Source organism: Echinops telfairi, unplaced genomic scaffold, assembly GCF_000313985.2.
Source record: "Echinops telfairi isolate 266 unplaced genomic scaffold, ASM31398v2 ScPeMD7_2010;HRSCAF=2546, whole genome shotgun sequence".
NCBI classification, from domain to species: Eukaryota; Metazoa; Chordata; class Mammalia; order Afrosoricida; family Tenrecidae; genus Echinops; species Echinops telfairi.
Window position 1 is genome coordinate 19,720,456 of NW_022105908.1, and position 9,093 is coordinate 19,729,548.

Consider the following 9,093-nt stretch of genomic DNA (forward strand, 5'->3'; position numbering starts at 1 on the left):
CTTTGTTGCTTCTCAGCTAGATGGCTGCTTGTTTACCTTCATGCCTTTAAGACTACAGACTCTATATCTTTTGATAGCCGGGCACCATCCGCTTTCTTCACCACATTTGCTTCTGTACCCATTTTGCCTTCAGTGATCATGTCAGGTAGGTGACTATCACAGAATACCAGGTTATTAGAACAAAGTGTTCTTGTGTTGAGGGAGTACTTGAGTAGAGGCCCAATGTCCACCTGCTACCTTAATACTTAACATATAAATATATGTACATAGATCTATTTCCCTATCATTATGTAGAAATATATTTACATATGTACATGCCTGTATTTAGACCTCTATAAATGTCCTTTGCCACCTCGTTCTTTCCTCTATTTCTAAAGATTTGTCTTTAAACAAATAGCCATCTAAGTGAGATGTTGACTGGGTTCATATGGAAGAAGCACACCAACCTGTGTGATCCAAGGGTTATAAATAATAGGATCCAAATGCAAAGGAGGGAATGCTATCAGAGTTTGAATTCTGAGCACACGTTTGCAGAAGGCTACGGTGGACAACGGAAGGCCAAAATCCATTTGCAGGGCCCCCACATGGATGAAGCTCCAGTGACTTCTCTCTGACCCTATCGCAAGGATGTGAGTAGCCTTGCTATCAGACAGAGAGCACTGCAAAGCCGATGATGGCAGATGTAGTTAGGTTAAAATATCATGCCTTATCATTTGATCTCCCTTTTGAACCATTTTAAAGTCATTTCCATTTTTAATGTTTTCTGCTTTCTTTTCTATTGAAAATTTTGTTTTGTTTTGTCATGATTGTTGGGTCTTTTCATGTGTTTGCTTGCTACTAGTTGGTGTTTTGTATGGTTTTCTGTGTGCACAATCCAGGATGGGTAAACTACAGAGACAGTAACTGGATTAATAATTACCTAGGGGCAGGGCAGAGTGTTAACAACAATGAGTTTGAGAAGAAAAATGTCCTGATATTGATTGTGGTGACAATTGTACCATTCATCTTAATATGACTGAATGATTATATGATATGTGATGTATATGCCAATAAGACCATTTTTAAAAGAAGAATTTGGTGCTCTGATGGTCATGCAAGAGCTTCTGAAAATTAGAAATTGTTCTAGCTATCTACAAGCCAAGTTAAATCACAGATTGAGATACATATCCAACATCCCACATGACCTAGCAAAGACGCTAGACCAGGAGCTGAAAGGCCATTCCGACCGCAGTTCTTTCATTTGCTAGCCTGCTTCCAACCTCCTTGAGCTTTTATCTCTTTGTCTTAACAATGGTAAGAGCATCCACCTCAAAGAATAATTCAAGATACAAAATACAATGCTTCTTTTTAAGTTCTCGATAATCTGTGTTTCCTCCCATACCTAAATTTTGCCCAGTTCATTCCCTGGTCCTCAGTTTCTAGTATTCTGAAGAAAGTATGGCTGTCCATGACTCAGCACTCTGAGGTGACTCTCATGCCTTCAAGCAGAATCACCAGGCTTTAAAGGGACCGACCACCTGAGTGACCCCTGGGAGGCTCAGTAGCAATGAATGGGATGTATTTATCTTGTGTGGTTAACAAGAGATAGATTTTTTTTATGGCTTTGCTTAAGTTATGTATTTTTTTTAGTTATCCCAAATTTGATCAAATATATGTTGTCACTCAACTTTGCATAGCATAACACTTACATTTTATCAAAAGGTTTAAAGTTAAAAGATTTTCTTTTTTAATGTATATACTCAAGGTTCTTGGAAAATAAGAATTGTTAGACTACACCTAAGCAAGATTTAAAAGTCCTCCCTCCATACTCGCTACCAGAACTTTCTCCCCAGGATAGTCTTGTAGCTGCCCTGTGGGGGGAGGTCAGATGCTTACAGACATCCTCCCTGAAGGCAGTTAGTCACCAGACTACAAAGTAGGCCTCACTCCCTGCTGTTCAAGGACAATGGACAGGCCCACAGTCATCATTTGGTTCCTGTAGGTGGAGTTCACACCCCACCGATAATGGTCTCTATCAGTTGAGCCAGGGAATGGGTCAAACGGCTCTGTGACATCCAAAGTTAGGCTGCCATCCTGTATCTAGGATCCGCCCATCTTGCCACATGTATACCCCCAATCCCTCCTCTTCCTATTGTGTGTATGTCCCTAGATCACCCCCTCTCATTGCTGTATGACCTATAGTACAACCCCTTCCTGTGACATATGTCTTTACCTGTAATTAGTGGGTTTGCACACCCCCAAAAAGGTATACAGGCCTGGGTTAGCAATAGAGATCTCTGTCGCTCGCCCTTTTGCCCCCTCTCTCTCCCTCCCTCTCTCTCTGCTCCTCCCTTGACCTCTCCTGGGCTCCCTCTCCTCCCCTGTTTCCCTTTCCCCTTGTCCTCCTTCCCTTCCCCCTCTCTCCACGTGGAACAACCAAGCAGGGCTGAGGTGAGCAATGCTACCATGAAGTGTGTCTGACTCCATTATTGTAATATCTCTTTTATCTCTCATGCTCTCGATGACTTTAATATAATACTTATATATCTCAACCAGACAACTGTGTTAATTAAACGCATGGTTAGTGGGGGGGGGCTGGCACCCCCACCTCAAACCCACTGCCCATTGCCGAACGTGACTCCCTTGCCCCTCACTGCAGTCAGTTAAGCCTTGCTCTGTGTACCTCCCGCCACCCCATTCCTGTCTTCTTCTTCCCTTTGGTTCTCTGTGTCTCCAAAGCATCTACAACAAGACTCGTTACTCTAATAAACAGTTAAGGCCAATACAATACTGACAGTAATTAAGAGTAGATAAATATTCAATAGATGCTAGGTAATGTGATAAGTGCTTTATCTGCATTATTTCCTTTACTGGCACTACCTCATTTAATGTGGTGATATCAACTGGGAAAGAAGAGTGATTTCTCACATAGGGCTTAGAACTAGGGAATAGTTCTATCAGTTGAGCATGCAAGTTTTGCTAGACATTATACCCTAAGTGCCACATGCTCCTTTACTATTTGTATAAAAACCCTATGAAATAGTTATCATTGTCCCCCCTACTACAGATAAGGAAACTATCGTTTAGAGGAAGCAAATTTGATAAAATACATGTTGTCACTCAACTTTGCATATCCTAACACTTCCATTGTATCAAAATGTCCAAGATCAAACAAGCTGCAAGTCATGAGTTCAGTTTTGAACTCATATCTGTCTGATTCCATATCCTAGGCTCTTAACAGCTGTGTCATACACTTCACTCGAATAGATTAGCTAAAATTAATTTGCTGGATTATCATTACTTAATGCTTATAGGTGGTAATGGTGATGGGAGCTGTCATGGGAGCCAGGTATACTGGTCGTGCTTTCAATAAGTGAAACATCGTGAGGTTAGGTTAGAACGAGAGACCTGGAGCCCACACCTGGATGGTGGGTACTCCGGAGAGCATTGTTGTCCTTGCTCATCCGGTCCATAATCGACTTCCAGGTGGCATTGACCTCATCAAACAAGGCTGATTCATTTGGCAGCTGCTTGCGGATGTCCTCTCCCATGAAGATATTCTGAGGGGACAAGAATTGGAGCACGAGTTTAATTTCACACATTCTCCATTCTCTGCTCCCTGGTCCCAGACTGAAGCTAACAGTTCATTAAAACATACTGAGAATTAGAAGCACTGGGAGGAAAGCTGAGCATAAGAGGCCATGTATCTGGGTCCAAGAAGAGTGGAATGAAAATCTGAGAAGACAGAAGGGTGGAGGGGAGGAGATGAGCCAGACAGGGTGCAGGATATCAACGATGAAACATACAACTTGCCCCCCACTATCATGATCCCAATTCTACCTTACAAATCTGGCTAGACCAGAGGATGTACACTGGTACAGATGGGAACTGAAAACAGGGAATCCAGGGCCGATGATCCCTTCAGGCCCAGTGGTGTGAGTGGTGATACTGGGAGGGTGGAGGGAGGGTGGTTTGGAAAGGGGGAACCGATTACAAGGATCTACATATAACCTCCTCCCTGGAGAGCGGACAACAGAAAAGTGGGTGAAGGGAGACGTCAGACCATGTAAGATATGACAAAATAATAACATAGATTATCAAGGGTTCATGAGGGAGGAGGGAGCGGGGAGGGAGGGGGAAAAATGGGGAGCTGATGCCAGGGGCTTAAGTCGAGAGCAAATGTTTTGAGAATGATGAGGGCAATTAATGTACAAATGTGCTTTACACAATTGATGTATGTACGGATTGTGATAAGGATGGTATGAACCCCTAATAAAGTGATTTTTAAAAATGTTTTAAAAAAGAACAACAACAAAGGCTTGCTAAGGAGGGCAGTTAAGGTTAGACTTCATTAGTGAGAATCAGATGCCAAGATTTCAGAGGGGAGACACGGTAGTGGAGAGCAGGGCAGAAACCTAGATCCTAGGCAAATAAAGGACTGAGAACAGGATGTAGGAAGAGCTCAACACAGCATCCTGACCTCCAGGTACATCCACTGACGCTGCACTGTAAGCACCATCTCAATGACTTCCAAAATAAGGGAGAGGCAGCGTTCCCAGTGATCCACATCCTTCTCAAAGGCCTTGACAAAACGAGACGCCTTCATGGTGGACAGAGACACTTGATTATCCTCCAGTGCCTGGAACAATTCCTCAGTACCTCTGAAGCAGGAGGAGTAGAAATCACGGTCCATCCCCAGCTACCAAAGCATGGTCCCCACGCTACAGCCCAGGTTAATTGCTCTCTCTCCTGCAGCCCTGAGCCATGCTCTACCTGAGTCGGTGATGGCCCTTGTCCTTGTAGGGCACAATGTCTAGTTGGATAGCATTCCAGGTCTTGGCAATGTTCTCTAATGCCTGTGGGGAGAAATTGGTAGAAAGAGCAATTAAGTATTGAGACCTATGGTGAATAGGGGCCCAGAGAGGCTCATAAAAAAAAAAAAATTAAAACAAACAAACAAACAACAAACAACAAACTCACATTGACATTGAATTGATGCTAATTCATAGCTACCCTATAGGACCAGGTAGAACTGTGGGTTTCTAAGCATGTAACTCTTTACAAGAGTAGAAAGCCCTGTCTTTCTCCCAAGGAGCGACTGGTGGTTTCGAACTGCTGACCTAAAGGATTGCAGCCCAACATGTAACCACTACACCACCAGTGCTCCTATGGAGGGGCTCATAGACAAGGAAAAGTGGAAGCCTTTGTTCCAGAGGCTTAGGAAGTAGGGAAGTGGGAGTGCATCCTGTCATACCAGTTCTATAGCCAACTCTTTGGTTGCTGCAGCAGAGATCTCTCCAATCTTCTCCACATGCTGATCCATCCCAAGCTCCACGATCTTCTCTAAGGTGAAGCTTTCAGATTCCTGATCAAACTCCCGCTGGATCTCATCCCTGACCTGATCCCAGTGCCTGCAGTCAGGAACAGAATGTCGGTGCAGGAGGCCAGACGCTAAGGTCTACTAGGAGACAGTAACATCACTCCCCAAGCTTTCTCTCACTGGGTTAGTCTAATGTCATGTACTTATTCATTCATGATTCCACAGATTGTCGCTAAATAGGCTCTAAGATGCCATTTTAGACACTATGGGGAATACAGAAATTGAGCTGACTCCCTCTAAAGAGGCAATTCTCTGGGGATGGAGCTAAGACCGAAAGGCGCATAGTCGTTAAATGAACTGCAGGTTTCCTATATACCATGCCCTCAGCTAAGTGCTCTACATGAAATACCTAATTTAATTCTTAGGACAACTATAAATTAGGAATTATTCTTCCATTTCCAGATGAGGTGACTGAGGCTTAGAGAGGTTAAGTAACTTACGCAAAGTAGTATACTTAATTACGTGATACTTATAAGTGAAACATTAAAAGCATTCTGAAAACCATATCAGATGTAATGCAAAAAAATCATTGTTTTATCCTAAATGGATAGATAATGATTAAAACGCCATTTATGCAATAGTTAATTCTATTTGATATTTCCCAGTGGTTGGGAGTGCCTCTTCCATCAAGTAATAAATTTCAGGTGCATTGAAAGAGTTAAACTTTAACAACAAAATTATAAAGGACTAGAAGAAGGTATTCAGAGAATGTAATGATAGCTTTGGGATAGGGAGAGCCTTCTTAAACAAGAGATAAAAAAACAAAACTCATAAGAGAGCAAAGTTATATTGTTGTCTCTATCGAGATAAAAATTTCTATACAACCAAAGGCATATAAGCTTGTTGCCGCCGTAAAGTCAATTCTGACCCACGGTGACCCCACACCTGACAGACTAGAACTGAGCCCTATCGGCTTTTCTTGGCTGGATTCTTCCTGGACTCAGGCAGCCAGGACTTTTTTCCGTGCCACCATTAGGTGAGTAAGAACTACTCCCCACTGGGTTACTGGTTGAGCATAAGTTGTTTACCATGCGGGGAACCTTCTTAATCATAGACCAGAGGAAAGTAGAGCAGAAGGGGGCTGGGGGTGGGTGGGCAGAGAACAGCTGTCAGAAAGGCGGGTTAGCCTATAATAGTGTGAGGAACAGGATAGCAGCCAATCCTAGGAGGCTTCTTCCAGACCTAATTGTGGACAGAGGAGAAGAGAGAGTTACGAACAACCTCGCAGGGGACGGGCACACTGCAGCCTTCCGGGAGCCCCGGCGCAGCCTCACCTGTCTCGGAGGGCGGGATTCCGTAGGTCTGCTATGAGGGGCATCGTCCTCTTAAACTGCTCGATCTTCGATCTCGTGGTCTCAATAATTTCCCAGTTCCGGTCCTGAGCAAAAATGGGCAGCATCAGAAGAGCCAACAATCTCTGCCTAGCGCTCCCTCCCTAGAAAGGCTTACCTCCTGCTGCCCCTATCCTCTCCCCACACACCTTGTACTCTTTAGCGAGTCTTGTGAGCCGGCGGAATAGCCCATGGGCCATGGTCTCCATGGCCTCTGTCTGCAGGGTCAGGAACCGGCCCATCTTCCACTGGTTCCAGTTCTCCTCCCAGTCCCGTGTGATCTCCCAGACTTGCTGGAGAGCATCGAGCTCCTGTATGGCCCGGAGGGAAAAGGGGAGGTACGAGTTCTGGGCTTGTCCCCTCTTCCTCCCTGATAAAAGACTCTCTCATTTGGAGAAGTTTTTTCCTCCAGCTAACAAAGCTATCTCCTTTGTTCTTAAGTTTTCTTCACTCCTTTTCCTTAAAAATTCCTGAAGCCAAAGCAGTCTGAAAAATAGTCAACATCAGCAGCCATTCGGGAAATGCAAATCAAAGTCATAATGAGATACCCCTTTATATTCAGGAGGATGGCTACAGTACATATGAAAACAAAAGGTAACAAGCGTTGGCAAGTAGGTGGGGCAAGCTACACACATGGACAATGTGTGTGAGAATAGAAAAGAGTTAAACACACAACTACTATGTGGCCCAGAGTTTGAGCTTCTGGGTATACACCCAAAAGACTTGAAAGCAAGGATTCAAACAGATATCCATACAGGAATATTCTTAGAAGCACCATTCAAAATAGCCAACAGGTGGAAACCACCCAAATGTCCGTAGGTTGATAATGGATGAACTAACTGTGGTACACATCCTTATACTGGGAATATTATTCAAACCTAAAAATGAGTGAAGTCCTGCTACATGCTACAGCATGGAAGAACCTTGAAAAGCATGCTGAGTGAAAAATGAGCATCAGACACAGAGACCACTGACAGGACACTCTCTCAAGTATCTGAAATGTCCAGAAGAGCAAATCCATAGACAGAAAGTAGACTACTGGTTGCCAAGGCTGAGCGGAGGGCAGAATCGGAAATGAGCATTTAATGAGTATGGGGGTCCTATTCTGGGGCAATGAAAATGTTCCGGAAATAGATTGTGGCAATAGCTGCACACTATTTTGAATACAACAAGGGCATTGAATGGGACATTTCACAAGGGGCTAGTCTTATGTGAATACTACATCGATTAAAAAAGAAGAGGAATACCCGCAGGCGTCCATCTCCCTGGTCCCCATTATTTTCCCGGACCCTCCGACCCCACGCTCCTGTCTCCTGACCCCTTAGCCTTGGCTACCAGGGGAGCTTGGTTCAGCAGACCACCTTCTCCAAATTCTGGAGGTCCTTGGAGGTCGGCTGCTCAATCTTGAAGATGCCCAAGTTGTTTCGGAGGGAGCTTTCTTCATCCCGCATGGTCGTCAGCATGGCCCGCACTTGTGTGATCTGTTCGAGGGCAGACATGTGCCCAACTTGGCTAGTAAAGGGACCTGGGGGGGAGTCAAGATGAAGCAAAGCTCAGATTCCCAGCCATGGCCAGTGGCTCCAGAAAGGACTATAATGGCACCCCGAGTTCTCTGTGGATAAATCTCACTTCTCCCCTCACATGGGACCCCCTGGAAGAACTGTTTAATTTTAGCAAATGTGGCTCAAGAATCAGAAATACCTGAGATATGGGAAGTGGATAGGAAAAAATGGGAATGGTAATCAGGGGTGCTGCCTTTCCCCTGACAACAGACTATCATGGTGTGCTCATCTTCTCCTGCTTCTGACAGAAACCCTAAGTTGTCACAGCTCGCTCCCTTCCCCACACCCCATCCTTCCTCTGTTCATCCTTGTCCTCACCTTCCCAGAACCCATACCTTTGGAGCTTCTTCCAATTCGTGAAGGGCTAGGTTAAAAGAAGCACACTACTGTTTACTGCAGCATTATTCGCAGCAGTCACAATGTGAAAACATCTTCTGTCCACCAACAGAGGAGTGAGTAAACTAAATGTGGCCTATCCATACAACAGAGTGTTGTTAAGACAGAAAGAGAAATGGGGTTCTCTTACATGCTACGCCATGGTTGAATCTTAAAACATTATGCTAAGTGAAATAAGTCAGACACAAAAGGACAAATATTGTCTAACCTCACTTACATGAAATACCTAGAATAGGCCAATGCTAATCAGAAAACTTAGTGGTTACTTGGTGCGAGAGGGAGGAGGTATTGGGGAGTTAATGCTCGAGGTAGTTTGTTTATTGTGCCAACCTGGCCGATAAACACATGTGGGGTTAATTGAAGGGCGGAGGGATAAATGGCTCTGTGAGCCTCGCCTTTCTAGTTCTCCGGTCTCTTGCTTTCTGATGGTTGGACCAGGGTGCAG

General features: G+C 44.4%; 1 protein-coding gene across 1 annotated transcript in view; it reads right to left on the reverse strand.

Annotated features, from left to right (window-relative positions):
* The window catches only part of DNAH2 (dynein axonemal heavy chain 2), a 158,637-nt gene that overhangs the window by 66,766 nt on the left and 82,778 nt on the right, over window positions 1-9,093 (reverse strand). Inside the window, exons 20-27 of the mRNA XM_030886521.2 lie at window positions 8,571-8,616; window positions 8,052-8,215; window positions 6,840-7,001; window positions 6,634-6,737; window positions 5,234-5,390; window positions 4,753-4,835; window positions 4,460-4,640; window positions 3,401-3,539 (exon numbers count right to left, since the gene is read on the reverse strand). Coding sequence (XP_030742381.1) covers window positions 3,401-3,539; window positions 4,460-4,640; window positions 4,753-4,835; window positions 5,234-5,390; window positions 6,634-6,737; window positions 6,840-7,001; window positions 8,052-8,215; window positions 8,571-8,616 — 1,036 coding nt within the window. The remainder of the gene's footprint in view (window positions 1-3,400; window positions 3,540-4,459; window positions 4,641-4,752; window positions 4,836-5,233; window positions 5,391-6,633; window positions 6,738-6,839; window positions 7,002-8,051; window positions 8,216-8,570; window positions 8,617-9,093) is intronic.